The 15889-nt window shown below is 46.8% G+C and overlaps 2 protein-coding genes and 1 non-coding gene across 3 annotated transcripts; 1 reads left to right on the plus strand and 2 right to left on the minus strand.

The window, feature by feature from the left end:
- Positions 1-5080: 5080 nt before the first annotated feature.
- TRNAW-CCA (transfer RNA tryptophan (anticodon CCA)) lies at positions 5081-5152 on the minus strand. Its single transcript has one exon. It is a non-coding gene; the product is annotated as a tRNA-Trp (tRNA).
- Positions 5153-6467: 1315 nt separating this feature from the next.
- On the plus strand, positions 6468-7332 carry LOC109731778 (uncharacterized). The gene is made up of 2 exons (XM_020290950.4): positions 6468-6693; positions 6815-7332. Exons 1-2 carry the CDS (start codon positions 6588-6590, stop codon positions 7150-7152), a joined length of 444 nt encoding a protein of 147 aa, XP_020146539.1. The 5' UTR covers positions 6468-6587; the 3' UTR covers positions 7153-7332.
- Positions 7333-7397: 65 nt separating this feature from the next.
- Positions 7398-13587, minus strand: LOC109731779 (LRR receptor kinase SERK2). The gene is made up of 11 exons (XM_020290951.3): positions 13162-13587; positions 11763-11895; positions 11599-11670; positions 10904-11047; positions 10386-10457; positions 10197-10268; positions 10011-10123; positions 9752-9880; positions 9314-9655; positions 8332-8726; positions 7398-8041 (listed from the first exon to the last, which is right to left on the minus strand). Exons 1-11 carry the CDS (start codon positions 13259-13261, stop codon positions 7730-7732), a joined length of 1884 nt encoding a protein of 627 aa, XP_020146540.1. The 5' UTR covers positions 13262-13587; the 3' UTR covers positions 7398-7729.
- Between the last annotated feature and the right edge of the window lie 2302 nt (positions 13588-15889).

The raw sequence follows: 15889 nt of genomic DNA on the forward strand, positions 1-15889 counted from the left end.
GTGATGTGAACTATTGGTGTTAAATCACATGGCGATGTGAACTAGATTATTGAATCTAGTGCAAGTGGGAGACTGAAAGAAATATGCCCTAGAGGCAATAATAAAGTTATTATTTATTTCCTTATTTCATGATAAATGTTTATTATTCATGCTAGAATTGTATTAACCAGAAACTTGATACATGTGTGAATACATAGACAAACAGAGTGTCACTAGTATGCCTCTACTTGACTAGCTCGTTGAATCAAAGATGGTTAAGTTTCCTAGCCATAGACATGAGTTGTCATTTGATTAACGAGATCACATCATTAGAGAATCATGTGATTGACTTGACCCATTCCGTTAGCTTAGCACTTGATCGTTTAGTATGTTGTTATTGCTTTCTTCATGACTTATACATGTTCCTATGACTATAAGATTATGCAACTCCCGAATACCGGAGGAACACTTTGTGTGCTACCAAACGTCACAACATAACTGGGTGATTATAAAGGTGCTCTACAGGTGTCTCCGATGGTACTTGTTGAGTTGGCATAGATCGAGATTAGGATTTGTCACTCCGATTGTCGGAGAGGTATCTCTGGGCCCTCTCGGTAATGCACATCACTATAAGCCTTGTAAGCAATGCAACTAATGAGTTAGTTGTGGGATGATGAATTACAGAACGAGTAAAGAGACTTGTCGGTAACGAGATTGAGCTAGGTATTGAGATACCGACGAGCGTATCTCGGGCAAGTAACATACCGATGACAAAGGGAACAACGTATGCTGTTATGCGGTTTGACCGATAAAGATCTTCGTAGAATATGTGAGAGCCAATATGAGCATCCAGGTTCTGCTGTTGATTATTGACCGGAGACGTGTCTCGGTCATGTCTACATAGTTCTCGAACCCGTAGGGTCCGCACGCTTAAAGTTTTGTGACGATCGGTATTATGAGTTTATGTGATTTGATGTACCGAAGGTAGTTCGGAGTCCCGGGTGAGATCACGGACATGACGAGGAGTCTCGAAATGGTCGAGACGTAAAGATTGATATATTGGACGACTATATTCGGACATCGGAAAGGTTCCGAGTGATTCGGGTATTTTTCGGGGTACCAGGGAGTTACGGGAATACGAGGAAGAAGTAATGGGCCTCATGGGCCAAGTGGTGGAAGAGAGGAGGCAGGGCGCGCGGCCCCCCTAGCCCAAACTGAATTGGACTAGGGGGGCGGCCCCCCTTTCCTCCTTTTCCTCCCTCTCCTTCCTTCTCCCTCTCCTCCTTCCTTTCCTCCTCCTAGTAGGACTCCTCCTCTTGGCGCGCCCTACAGGGGCCGGCCGGCCTCCCCCTTGCTCCTTTATATACGGGGGCAGGGGGCACCCTAGGACACACAAGTTGATCTGTTGATCTCTCCCAGCCGTGTGCGGTGCCCCCCTCCACCATAATCCACCTCGGTCATATCGTAGTGGTGCTTAGGCGAAGCCCTGCGTCGGTAGCATCATCATCACCGTCATCACGCCGTCGTGCCGACGGAACTCTCCCTCAAAGCTCTACTGGATCGGAGTTCATGGGACGTCATCGAGCTGAACGTGTGCTGAACTCGGAGGTGCCGTGCGTTCGGTACTTGGATCGGTCGGATCGTGAAGACGTACGACTACATCAACCGCGTTGTGCTAACGCTTCCGGTTACGGTCTACAAGGGTACGTAGACGATACTCTCCCCTCTCGTTGCTATGCATCACCATGATCTTGCGTGTGCGTAAGAATTTTTTTGAAATTACTACGTTCCCCAACACCTTTCCATGGGAATAAATAAATCTGGTTGTTCTCTTTGCTTTAGCAATGCAACGGCTGAACTCTTTGATCTTCCCGGGTCCTCTAGCATAAGATCCAAACAGTGGGCAGCACAAGGTGTCCAATATATTGTAGGATACTTCTCCATTAGAAGGTTGCCAACTGCATTGTAGTTAGATCCATTATCGCTAACTACTTGGACTACCAATTCAGGGCCAATTGCATCAATTTGTTCGCTCAAAAACTTTGCCACCATATTTGCATCAACAGTTTCAGAAGAAACATTGGCCGGTACCTTCGGGATTGTTGACGAGGAAGTTGATCAAGTGCCGCCCGGTCATGTTTGTCCAGCCATCTGACATGAGTGAGAAACCATATTCTTTCCATGCAACTTCATGCTTCCCTCTCAAGTTGTAGGTCTTGATCTTTGCCTTATCAAGCAATTGTTCCCTCACTTGATGATAAGAGGAGATGTATAATCAGAACCATACTGCCCTATAGATTCCAATAGAATCTCCTAACTCCTTGAATTGACAATATTGAGTGGAAGGCAGTTCTCATACAAGAGGTCGGCTAAATGATTATCTACATCATCCTTTTGCTCCTTTGTCTTCTTGTTGTAATCCTTCATGGTCTTTTGAGTGCCCTTTGACATATGCCTCTCGGCAACCACCTCTTCCGGTGTATTCTGAATCTGATCTTCAATGGACTTTCCTTGCTTCTTTCCCACTGGTGCCGCCAAATGAGTAGTCCCCTCTGATTTCCTTTTCTTGGAGGTGTTGCTGTTGGAAGCTTTTGAACTTGCTTCACCCTTCTCTTGTTCAGCACCTTCTTCACCACCTTCATCTCCATCAAGATTTTTGAAACTGTGTGAGTGAGTCCTCAAGTACTCGTGCATCTCCTTTCGAATTTCAGGGTTTTTTTTGTGCACATGCTCACAATTGTATAGCCCCCAGCAAGGTGCTTCTTCATCCTGCAAGGTCTAGAGGTAATATGCTTGCCACACAAATTACATTGCGGCAACAACCTCTTGTTAAGATCTGGCCAGAATGCATATTTCCAGGATGGATCCTTGCTCCTTGCTGGCCTCATCTTAGGATCTTGAATGGATCATAGTGTTCTTTAGCTTCTTCTGCAGCTTGAGCTGATCGAACAACTTGGGATATCTCTGGCTGGGAGGAAATGGTGCTTGTTGTGACTTGTGAATCTGTGATAGAAGGGAAGATAGCTCCACTTAGTTGTTTTTTCACCAAATGGATCCAAAGCTACCTAGCAGAAGTACTAGAGGTCTAGATCTAGATCAGATCAAAAGGAAAAGAGAGGATACATGATACTATGATAGTACTTACCAGGGGAGGAGCAGTGGAGCACACCAACAACAACAGTAGCCAGGGGAGGAGCACAAGTGCGCAACAACAGCAGCAACAACCAGGGAAGGAGGGGAGGAGCACACCAGCAGCATCAACAGCAGCAACCAGGGGAGGAGTGGAGGAGCACACCACCAGCAGCAGCAGCCAGGGGAGGAGGGGGGAGGGGCGGCGGCTGCCAAGGAGAGGATTGGGGCGGGGGTGGGGGAGAATGGTTCGATCTAGGTTTCCAGGAGGGGATGGGCAAGCAAATACTGTAAAAAAAACATATGACAGGTGGGGGCCCCAAATAATTGAGTCGATCGACCCAGAAACAGCAACTAGTCGTGACTAGCCGTGACTAGTCACGCGAGTCGCTCGACTCATCCCATGAGTCGAGTCGACAACCTGAGTTGGCCCTGGAACTGCGACTCGACGACTAGTCGAGCGACTCGAAAACAGAGGTTGTCGTGCACGCATATGGGTCGTGGCCTATTGTGTGGAGAGGAGATTTGTGGCACGTAAGGGCGAGGGCGCCGACACTTACTTTTTGGCTTTTAATTTTCAGCCTTTGGTATTGTTTTTAATCAAACATTTACAATTTTGTTCTCATATTTGTATTTGTGGTGATGAGAGCTTCCAAATAAGACCCATTTTAATACGTTCAACGAGTTTTAAAACTTCGTTAAGTTTCAACTGCTAAAATTTAAAACTAAAAAGATCTTTATGCAACTAAGTGGAGCTATCTTCCCTTCTATCACAGATTCGCAACAAGGGCACATCGTTAAATTTAAAATTAACCTAGCCGCGGAGCTTAGGGATCAACTAAGTGGAACTAAATTTTTGCAAGTTTCAAAGCTGCAGTGTGATACAAAGAACGATAAGAATCGCAAGTTTCAAAGCTACAGTGTGATACAAAGAACGATAATCCACAAACTTGCGATTATTGCCGTTCTTTGTATCACAACAAGGGCACAACTAAGTGGAACTAAAATTTAAAACTAAAAAACTAAACTAGGGCACATCAAATTTTAAATTTAGAACCAAATTGATACAAAGAACGACAAGAATCGCAACTTTCAAAAACTGAAATTTAAAATTTGATGTGCCCTCGTTTAGAACCCAACGATTTTGTGTATCGCCTGGCAATCGTGCGACCGAACACGACTAGGCAGGTGTGTGCCCCTGCAAATTTCCCCCATTGTATAGCTCAACCAAGTGCTCAATGTGCTATATCAAACGGAAAATTTTTTAGAAGTCTTACTTTTGATGGAAAACATCATACTAGCATTGACCCATTGCAGATCGAGCAGAATGTTGCATGAAACAAGGTCGAGGCCATACAACCCGTGACCCGCCCCTGGTGTCTGACATGTCTACCAGAGAACGAGTACGAAAGTTTCAAGTAATTTTTTTAGAACACGGTATAAACACAGGGTTCATATATACGCGCCTACACTCACCCTATAAACACATACACATATCTTACCCCTATGAGCACTCTCGAGAGACTGAGCCGGCATATCATCTTAAGGTTGATGAAGTCACAACAGGCGTCTCGTACGTCTCCTCCCACCGAACACACGTCGTCAAAAATCCTGAAATAAATTCAGAAAATGCAAGCACCAGGAATTGAATCCTGGTGAACTGGGGATATCATTATCCTCCTAACCACCACAGGTTGGTTCGCTACAGTTTCAAGTATTGAAAACACCGGTTTTGGGTATTAGAAAGGGAGATTAGTTCATACATGGTTTTCTTTTCATTGTTATATTATTCGTGATTGTGTGAGACCTTTATTTATCTTAAAGTGAAAGTGCACCTGTTGTAATCTGACCAGACAATGGTTGGACTATATATTTCACTATCCTTTATGGTTGAAACATAAACAAAACAGTCTAAAAAAAACTGAAACATAGAAAAAAATATGTATAACCGGATTATATATGTTCGGGGTATTGAACCCGACGTGAATCGAACACGCAACCTTCTGATCTGGAGTCAGACGCGCTACCATTGCGCCACGGATCCGGTATGTACACAGCTGTAAACTTACTTTCATATTCAGGAACCACGTGGTCTCGTCCTTATTCTTCCGCTAAAATTCCCTCTCTGGAAAGATAATGCCGCATGATGAAGATCTGTTCCATTGCCTGTTATCACACCACGAACAACAACCGTCACTCTTATCACAGCTTTGAGGTTCTAGAGTACAATATTTTTCATACACGAGCGGCAGATTTGAGGTTTACAAAAGGTGCAGAGCAACATAAGATTTCAGAGCGAGAACAAAAGTGTCCAGGCAACAGATGGATGACAATGAAGCCCACCTAGGTCTTTCAGTGAGCCCCATTTTACTGAAGAGCAAACAATGCCTCTGCCTCTTCATTCATCTCAGCCTCGAAGTCTAGTCCGACACCTCCGCTGTGGTGTTGCTCCAGAAACTAGCTGAAGCTGTACAGATTTCAATACTAACTGAAGCACCGCGAGAAGTTTCAGACTTGGCACTCTCCTGCTCAGGTGGTTCCAAACCAACAAGTCTCAGACTTTCAGTTCATAGCCCCCTTCCGCTTGACACGAAGGCTTGAACTGCGCAGTAGTTCTTAGCTCGAAGAGCCTATTCACTCATCCAGAAGCTCGTACCCCACGAACTCAACCTAATTCCATCCATCAGAGTATCAGACCCACGATGCACATGAAACAAGTGTCATGGCAGTGTCAGACGCACGCCACAAAGAGCTTGGCAGCGTCAGACACGTCGGCGTGCCGGCAGCCGGTCCATGCATGCATGCATGCAGCTTACATGCGCGCCATTAAACCGCGCAAGAGAGCAGCTCGCAGCCGCATTGATGCCGGCCCGGCTTGACCAGAGTTGTTGTACCAGTGCATTAACCGAACCAAAGAGGCGCAGCAGAACAGAGCAGAGCAGAATATACACGGATATATTCTGTACCCGATCGATCGCGCTCAGGATTTCAGAAGAGTTTCAGCGGAGCAGTGTTACAGTATTATGAACATAAAGTATGTCCACGGGAAGCGACGTCGTCCTCCTTCGGCCGGCCTCTCCCCCAGCTGCTCCTCTGCGGCGGCGCAATAACTGCGCCCCTGCCTGCGACGCCCAGCGGCGCGGCGATGAGGGGCATAAATACGTAGCGGGCAGTCGATCGATGAGGCACATCTACTTCTCCTCGTCTTCTTCGTGTTCGCTGGCTGCACGCATGCACAAGGGTTCCATGTGAGCCGACGTATCTCCACTCCGATCCACTGTTATTTATGATCGCTTGGCCTTGCACGCGCATCAGTCTCCTCTCTGAAGCGTGCGTACGTGTATCTATATAAGCAAGCGCTCGCGAGCATCGCCTAGCTATCTTAGCTTGCCCAGCCTCGCTGTCTGCTCTCTAGCTTCCCTCACGTACGGGTACGGCTCTACCATAACGTGCGAGCTAGCTGTGGTGCGAGCCGGTTAATGAGGAGGCCTGCTGGCGTGGGAGCTCGGTGGGCGCTGGCCCTTGCGCTGGCCATGGCATCGGCATCGTGCTCGTGCGTGACCCATGGCGCCAGAACCACACCAAGTAAGCCAGCCAGTCGACCGTTGCGTCGCGTGGACACGTCACTGCGTGCGTAGGACTCTTGCTACTTGCCAGCAGCTGACATGGCGCATGTGGCAATTGACACGTTACGTGCATTATGCAGGTTTAGGCGCCCGCGGCCTACGACCTGGCGGTGAGGCGACGCCGTCCGGAACCGCATGCCGGGACGACGACGACGACGGAGGGCAGGCGGCACCACCGTCCCATCAGGAGAAGCGGGGCCAGGCGACGGGGGAGAGGGAGGAGGAACAAGGGATGACGACGCTCAAGGAGCGAGCGGTGACGGGGTCGCGGCTGCCGGACTGCGCGCACGCGTGCGGGGCGTGCGCCCCGTGCAAGCGGGTCATGGTCAGCTTCCGGTGCGCCGAGGCCTCCGAGTCGTGCCCCATCGCCTACCGCTGCATGTGCCGCGGCAGGTTCTTCCGCGTCCCCACCCTCTAGCTCGCCGTGCTCTGCAACGTACCCCGGTCGCGCCACTACTTTTACCGTTTAGCTAGCCTTGTGATTTTGCTCTTGTTTGGTGTTGGCGTGATGCTTGTGGATCGTAGGTTCCTCGAGTGTTGTAAGTATGTAAAAGTTAATGTGCCGCGACATATGAATCTCTTCTTTTGAAGACAACAAGTAGACGATGACTGATCACGGGTTAGCGGTCGATAGAATAGCTATCGGCCGGTAGCTCGGCAGAGTTTTGCTTTACTACTACTAATATTACAAGGATTTAGCCTTAGCACGGACGAAGTGTAGTGCACGTACAAGTACAATACATCAGGATTCGTACAAGTACAATACATCAGGATTCAGGAGTAGCATTAGCCACCACAACAATGAGTTGCAGTCAAGAGCAGCCTGCAACTGGGAACTGCTGCTGACATTTCCCCTTCCAAATTTGACACTAATTAAAGGGACCAGCTATCTGTCGGTCATCATGTACAAAAGAGAGCTAAAAATTCTGCAACGAGGCACTACTAGCCGGAGCTCGTCGACGAGGACCATTTTGTTTTGTTCTTTTTTCCTGTTGTTACCTCGGGCCGGAGAGCTCCACCGCCCGGAGGTTGTAGGTGGAGTCGACGATCCAGTCGTTGTTTCGCGGGGCCAGCTCCGCCTCCTGCCGGACCACCTCCACCTTCTGCCACTCCTCCCAGCGCTCCGCCAGCCCGTCGCCCTCCAGCATCCTCACCACCTCCGACATCTTGGGCCGGTCCATCGGCGACCCCTGCGTGCACAGCAGCGCCACCTGGATCAGCGCCTCCACCTCGTGCTCCACGTACACGCTCTGCAGGTCCGGGTCCACCAGCATCTCCACCTTCTTCTCTTTCAGCAGCCCTTTCACCTGCACCCACGCCACGCACAATTCTCGGCATTACTTTTCACTTCTCACGCTAGCCTCCTCTCAATCATGGATGACACATCACACATGGGAGGGACGCCAAGTGTCAGTCAGCTTGTTTACTCACTCATCATGCATGCTATAGGACACTGAACCAATAATGAGAAACGGTTTGCTCTAGCCCTCAAACCAGAACTGGCAGACAGCTAAGATGCACGATGCAAACAAAACTAGAGTTGCATCGCTGCTCATGATATGTATGTTCAATGAACCAATGATAGAGGAGAACTTACCCAGTCAAGCAGCATGACATCGTCGTCGTTTGCAAGACGTGCGAGGTCGAATGCCCTCTGCCCAGTGATAAGCTCCAGAAGCATGATGCCGTAACCGAAAACATCCGTCTTCTCGGAGGACTTTCCGGTGGATAGGTACTCGGGAGCAATATGCCCGATCGTTCCACGGACGGCTGTGGTTACATGAGTGTCCTTGTAGTCCATAAGCTTGGCCAGTCCAAAGTCACCCACAACCGCCTCAAAGTCTTCATCCAAGAGAATGTTTGCGGCTTTGACATCACGATGAATGATCTTGGGATCACAGTGATCATGCAAGTAAGACAGTCCTCTGGCAGATCCCAGTGCAATCCGAGTTCTTTTTTCCCATTCAAGAGCCGGCTCATTTGGCCCTCGCTCTAAAAATCAAGTACCATAAGTCAAAACTGAAATCGCTAATCGTGTACTAGAGGTACCATAAATCATAACTGAATTAACTAAAAATGCTCTACGAGTAGTAGATAAAGTAAGGTTTAGTTATTTCAATTGCCGTAAAAGTTATATTGCTGTGGATAATCTAGTGGATATGCTTCTGATCACATTCACAGGTCATATGTATGGGGCACGCGAACTTATTCGTCGGTTAAATTTTAGGATCAGATTTTAGTGCAGTTGGATTTGCAAAAGTGAGTGCATAATGAAGCTCAGAGTCGTTGCCTGGTTTCTTCTTTTTTTTATATAGACTAAATAGTAGAGCATGCTAAGTGCAATGCTGCATTGATCACATCATGTCCCATGTGTCAAAGTGATGCAGATGAAACATTAAACAGTTTAAAGTTGAGCTTTGGCAGTATTATTCTTGCTGTCCCGACTTGATTTTGCTTGTTTAAAAATAGAAGTGGCTCTGTATATCTACAGAGAAAGAGATAACTAGGTCTACAGTTGGTCAAAAAAGTACAGGAATGTAAAAAAAAGTCTAGAAGAATAAGTACAAAGGAATTCATACCTCGCAAACGTGATGCAACGCTACCGTTAGCCATGTATGGATAGACTAGTAGCCGTTCTGTAGGTGTCATGCAGAATCCACGGAGTCGAAGCAGGTTCCTATGCACTGCCATACTAATCATTTCGACTTCTGTTTGGAATTGGAGTTCGCCACCAGGAGTACGTTCTTCTTTTAATCTTTTAACTGCTACCAATGTACCATCCGTCAGTCTCCCCTTGTACACCTTTCCAAAGCCACCTCTTCCTAGAATGTTCTTATTGCTGAAGTTATCGCTAGCAACTTGAAGCTCCCTTAGTGAGAACCTCTTCAGCTGGCCAAGGTGCACTTCTGGATCCTCCTCAGCTGAAAATAAACAAAAGTACAGATAAACGAATTGAATAACATGACCTGGGACATCAAAGCATGCTATATATATATATATATATATATAATACAGACCAGGGACATCAAAGAAATGCTCTTCAGGTTTACGTCGCCGCCACAGTGCAAATCCAATTGCAGGAACAGCAAATATCAATGCAGCACCCGCAGCAACACCTCCAGCAATTGCTCCGGTTTTAGGGTCACCTAACAGAATTGAATTATTCCAGCAAGCACATGTTAAATAAGATCATACAGATAATTTGAGAGTTTCAAGGATTGCCCATTTCAAGAAGAATCACCGCAGTGCCACAGAATCATAGTTAACAAAATTTACCTTGTGCCGCGGGTGGTGTTGGAGGATTGAATGGTGGAGGTGGAGAAAAAGGAGGTGCCCCAGGACATGGTTTCGTAGTACCCGGGCCACAAAGATTTGGATTATTACCAAAACTGTGACAATAAGTTAAAAGTCATCATCCTCACAAGATGCAGTAAGCACCCGAATTTCAACCAGAAAGAGTACCTTATAGGGGTAAAGAGTGAAAACGAGCCAGTTGATGGAACCGCTCCAGAGAGATTGTTGTTTGATAGATCCCTGTGAGATTGCATGTGTTATAATGTACTGGTTTGAAGGTTTGTTAGCATGCCCACAGCATATCCTTAAGATACATATAGAATATGAACTATATGAATAGTAGAACAGATAACTTACAGAACTTGGAGGGTGCTAATATTGGTCAAGGATTGTGGAATTTGACCAGAAAGACTGTTGTTGTTAAGACGGCTGTTATTCCAAGTAGACATTCCCAGAAAGAAGTATATTAGAATCATTCCAACAAGCAGGGCTAGAAAATAATCGTTCGAACCAGCAGGCCTACAGAAAAGCATTAAAGCCACAAGAAAAGAACTACACACTAGATTACCCTCCATTGTAACTAGATACCTAACTGGATATGGTCATATGAAAGAAGAAAACTAGAAGAACACCTTATCATTCAATAAGACATGCAAATCTAAGAGGACTTCTGTGAAGAAAAGCTCGTACAAATGCATGCATGCGCCATGATGCATCTTTATTGTGGTTCTGTGCGGAGTTCCTATTATGGTTTTTTTTTTTTGGTAAGGGTGGGGCACATGTCAAAGAAATGTGGCGGTCTGAACCAGAAAAACAGGGCACGTGGAATTGACAATTATATTCGTTTTGAAAGGAGTAAAAAGGTATATTCTTACAGGAATCGCAACTTTAAGAGTTGCCCCAATGTGTCTGGAATACCGCCAGTGAATTTGTTCAGGTACAGATCCAAACTGACCAGGTTTGTCAAGTTCCCGAGTTCCAAAGGTATTGTCCCACTTATATTGTTGCTGTACAGCTCCCTGTCATATAACAGTGAAATTTCACTAAAAGTTTCAAGGCATACATAATGAGAGCGCCAAACTTGTAAAAGGTACCATAAATGATTGACAAAGAATAGAAGGCACAGAAATAATGAGAAAACCATAAAACTACACAATGTAGGATCTCAGCAGAAATCTCACAAACAGCACTTCCAAAATCTGTAGGAGAACAAAGCACATGTAGTAGCCACTCTAAACATCCTAGAATAGTACAACTGGAACATAATTACAGATTTTATTGAAAACCGAAGCAGTGCAGGTATGTAGATTACTCATTTTGTCATCAGTACTCAGCACAGCTATGTTCTAGAAACCCAAGTCATGTACTCATTTTATTGCAGGACAGATTTTATTGAACATAATTACACATTTTGTCATCAGTACTCAGCACAGCTATGTTCTGCAAACCCAAGTTATGTATGTAGATTACTGAAGTTCATGCACCAAGCTTACGAAAACATACACAGATGCAACTACTGCGCCATATAACTATAAAAATAATTCTCGGAAGGCTAGAACGTTAAACTTACAAATATTGTAGATTTTTCAACTGTCCAAGTTGGGACACCAATGCACCTGACAGTTGTGCGTTTCCAAGATCACTGCAACAATAAAAGGTTACAGTCGACACACAAAAGATCACCTGTATAACTTTTAGCAAGTGTAAATTGGAGAAAAATCTATCAAAACTTACACTCTGATTACACTGTTGTCAGTGTTACAAGTAACATGGAACCATGTGCATGGATTAACCAGAGTGGGATCCCAACTCTGCAGCACATTGTTAGCATCTTTAAGGCTTTGACGCAGACTGTACAGAGCATCACCTACCAATGGAAATACAATATGATCAGGTATCAGCAATATTATACATGCCTAGTCATTTAAGGCAATATACAGATATTCTCCCAATAATCTTATGTGCAGAAATTTAACAGTTACTTCGCCACCACATTATTCATACAAATATACAGCTCCCATTTTGTCCAAAAAGCTATGCAAAATTTAGCATAGCCTACTAATCAATATCTAAAGTACAGATAAATGTGTGAATGCTAATATATAAACAGATAATTCATGTGTGTTTAACATGATTTGTTTTTAGATTATGGAAGAGAACATCTCTTTAGGCCTGTGCATCCAAAGATGCGCACTGCCCCCTTTTTTTGCAAGAATAAACGTGGTCCTCATATTTAGCTTCAATTCCTTGAACCAAGCAGTTACTCTAGTATAGGGGCCAATATATAGTAAAATCCAAAGGTAAAGCAAATACATTTTTGTTCATTGACCCAAATAGTACCTACACATTCATACAACAGGTACATCTTTGTTATGTACAGTTCGTGTAGGAGCCAGGCATTACTAAAAGTAATGCACAGCAAATTATTATGACCATAGACAGAATGATATCACTATTTTGGTTCTTACTACACCAGAAGAATACTAGTTCTGCCTTCAGACAAACAAATTCTACTAGTTCAGTTAAAGCCCAAAGATATGGGAATCTAAGTGAAGAAAGGCAAGATTATGTTTACGAAAGGTTCAAACACAGAGAAATATGTGCGGTGGTGGTCTCTACAAACAAATACGTGTCGTGAATAATGAAACTTGTAGAGCCATAACATGCACTTCCAGAAAACCAGTTTAAGCATAAGCCAAATTACAGACTTGGCGTTACTTCAGAAGGGGAAATTGTTTTTATTTTATTTTAAACCGTAGTTGGGGCAAGCACAGTGGAAGCTAATTCTATCTTTGTGAATTTGCCAGTAGGCCAAAGTTATCAGCCATAGAGAAAAAACCCGAAGAAAGAACAAATTCGTAGCACAATATGAGAGACATGGTGATAAAGAACCTACATAATCCATGAAAGCTGGAAAGCGGAGATTATAAGACCTTCCACTAACAGGAAAAAATTCAGTCCACGCCCATGGGCGGAAACTTGCTAACAAGTACAGCAACACATGCGAGATGCTTACTCCCTTCCCCCGAAATATATACTCGCGAGCTCACCCATGGACCAGGCAATTCGTGAACCCGAAAGGAGGGCGGAAGCCAAATAACGAAAAATTGAGAAAACTGATGGAGTGGCTCACCCTCTGTGTTGGCGGAGACCCGGCTCACGGCCAGCACCACCGACAAGACCGCCGCCGCCGCCCACCAACGCCTCCGCAGCATCTCCGGCGACGCAGCCATCCGAGCGCAGGTGGGCCCGCCTCAAAGCCGCAGCATACGCGCGCTCCCGGTCTCCGGCGCCCTTGTGAGCTGCCCACGACGGCCCCCGATTACCTCCCGCCGCCGCGTTGACAGCTCTGCCTCGACCCTCCCCTCTTCTCTGACGGAGCAGAGCACGGAGGAAGCGATTTTTTTACCGGTGCGGAGTATTTTTCAGCTGGAGATGATTTTTAAATTTCTGCTGGTCTCTGCCCGTGCCCCAACCTAAAATGTTCCATCGGCAAGGGAGGCCTGTTTCGCGGAAGGCCGGGCCACCGCGCGCTGCCCACCTCGCGTCATTGTCATGTGGGGGAAGGCACGCGTGGGGCACGCAGGTCGGTGAAGGGGAGCCCGTTTCTCTACGGTGGATGTCGTTTTCCACCGAGGGTGGTGGGGGTTAGTGGGAGGCGGAAGCGTAGCAGGAGGGATGGGCGGTGACGCCGGCGTGACGCGGGAGCGCGGGGCTTCCCTGGACGCTGTCCTCGTACGCCCGTCACCAGATATCAATCAATCATTCACGAATAAATAACTGAACCCGCGGCGGTTTCGACCACGAGTAACCGAGGCGGCCACGTAGCACGGGTTTTGCGGCGGGAGAGCGGGGCAGGGTAAGTGCTGTGCCGAAACGGCTCGGAGCAGTACGGCGCGTCCACGCACCACCGCGCCCGGCTCGCGGCCACCGGGGGGGCCGGCGCTGGCAGTGGCAGGACGCCAGCTGAAGGGCGCAGTCAAAATTCCACCCTCGTGAACGGGGGATCCGGTGCGGTGCCGTTCGGGGGTCCCGCCGGAGTAGGCCAGTAGGAGGCCGTCACGCGGCGGGGTGACAGCGGCTGGACGCCGTTCGCTGCTCGAGACGGCAGCAGGCGATCCGCTCCTCCCCGTTGCTACGGACGTGGGGCCCACGGGCCGCGGCGGGCCAGGTCGGATCCCGTATTTTCCAGTCAAAGTGTGGACCGCGCTGGTCTACGGTCTACCCCGTCCCTCCCTCTAGGTGCGTGGTGTAGACGAGTCGTAGAGTGGGGGTCTGGAACGGCTCCGGCCTCCGGAGGGGGAGGAGACTTGACTGCGAGCCTGCGATGCCACTGTTCGCGAAAAGGAAATGGGGATTGGCGCGCGCGTCTGCATTTTGTGTTTTTGACATGCGATGATGAAGGAAGAAAACGGGTGGATACTGTGCGTGGTGTCGTCGGACCGGCCAAGTACGTACGAATACGATGGGTGTTTGTGTCGTAGTGGAGTCGGCAAGTTTGATCAGAAAAGGCGTGGGAATATGAAAAGTCACTCGGAAAATTCAACTGTGTCCGGTGGCATGCGAAAACGACAGTGGTGCCGGAAGGTCGTGCTCGACTGCTCCTGCTGTCCAAATGGCACGCCTGAGATGCGATGGTCTAGGGCACGATTAGCTGTTTCTTCATGTTCAGCCTATGCTTCTAGACCAGACGTGTGCGGAAGCTGCATGCAGTAAGGCTGTGGCCTGTGGCTGTAGGCGTATAGAGTCTAGGTTGGAGATAGATTCACTGCACACTCTGCGGTTCTAGGTTCCAAAAGGTTCATGTCTTTCCGAGGAAAAAAAAAAAGGAAAGTGGTGCTGAAAGCGATTGCGGCATTTTTAGTGCTCCGGCTCTTTGCAGCCCTTTATTTCAAGGAGGTAATAGCACCCAGATCCACAAACTTGCACAGAATGTGTTTTAGTTCAAAACTTGCAAAATGTTACTGAGGACTCCCACAACTTAACACCCTATGTGATGTTTTGGTCCACAGCGAATCACAGCATGACAAGTGGCAGTCCAAAGGATGGACCGGTTAGCTCTGGCAATTTTGCACAAAGGCCCCTGCCGTTTACTTGATTCAACCCGCACTGTAGCATCAACATAATCAAGAACTTCCACTGAAGGATTCTAGTACTCCAAATTACTGATTGGGCCACAGAAAATTCCACCCTCTGGACTTTGTGCAAAATTGATTCAACCTGCACTGTAGCTCTGGCAATGTTGATGCTTCAGTGCGGGTTGAATCAAGTAAACGGCAGGGGCCTTTGTGCAAAATTGCCAGAGCTGACCGGTCCACCCTCTGGACTGTCACTTGTCACGCTGTGATTCACTGTGGACCAAAACATCACATATGGTGTTAAGTTATGGGAGTCCTCAGTAACATTTTGCAAGTTTTGAACTAAAACATCACATTCTGTGCAAGTTTGTGGATCTGGGGTGCTATTACCTCTATTTCAAACATTCAAAATTCGCATTTCAAAGTTCTAAAAAAGTCCAAAAACAATTCCACATTGACTATACTGGTACAGGTGCGTAAATTTTCAAGAGAAACACGTTGATTAGCAAGGCACAAAAAAAGTGAGATTCGTTGATTTATACAGTGAACCGTGCGCACACTTCCCTGTTTTCAAACTCGTCATTTTGTCATTTTTCTGCACGTTACGTGTCAATGTATTTTCTAATGAATCATTGTCAACAAAATGTATTTTCTAATGAAAATTTGCACACATCCAATATACGTCCATATGACAAAATGTATTTTCTAATGTATTTTTTGCAAACAAAATTGTAATTTGAGGGGAAGCGAACAGAGGATGGCTCCCTCTCCCTCTCCCTCTCC

Source organism: Aegilops tauschii, chromosome 2 (genome assembly GCF_002575655.3).
Source record: "Aegilops tauschii subsp. strangulata cultivar AL8/78 chromosome 2, Aet v6.0, whole genome shotgun sequence".
NCBI lineage: Eukaryota > Viridiplantae > Streptophyta > Magnoliopsida > Poales > Poaceae > Aegilops > Aegilops tauschii.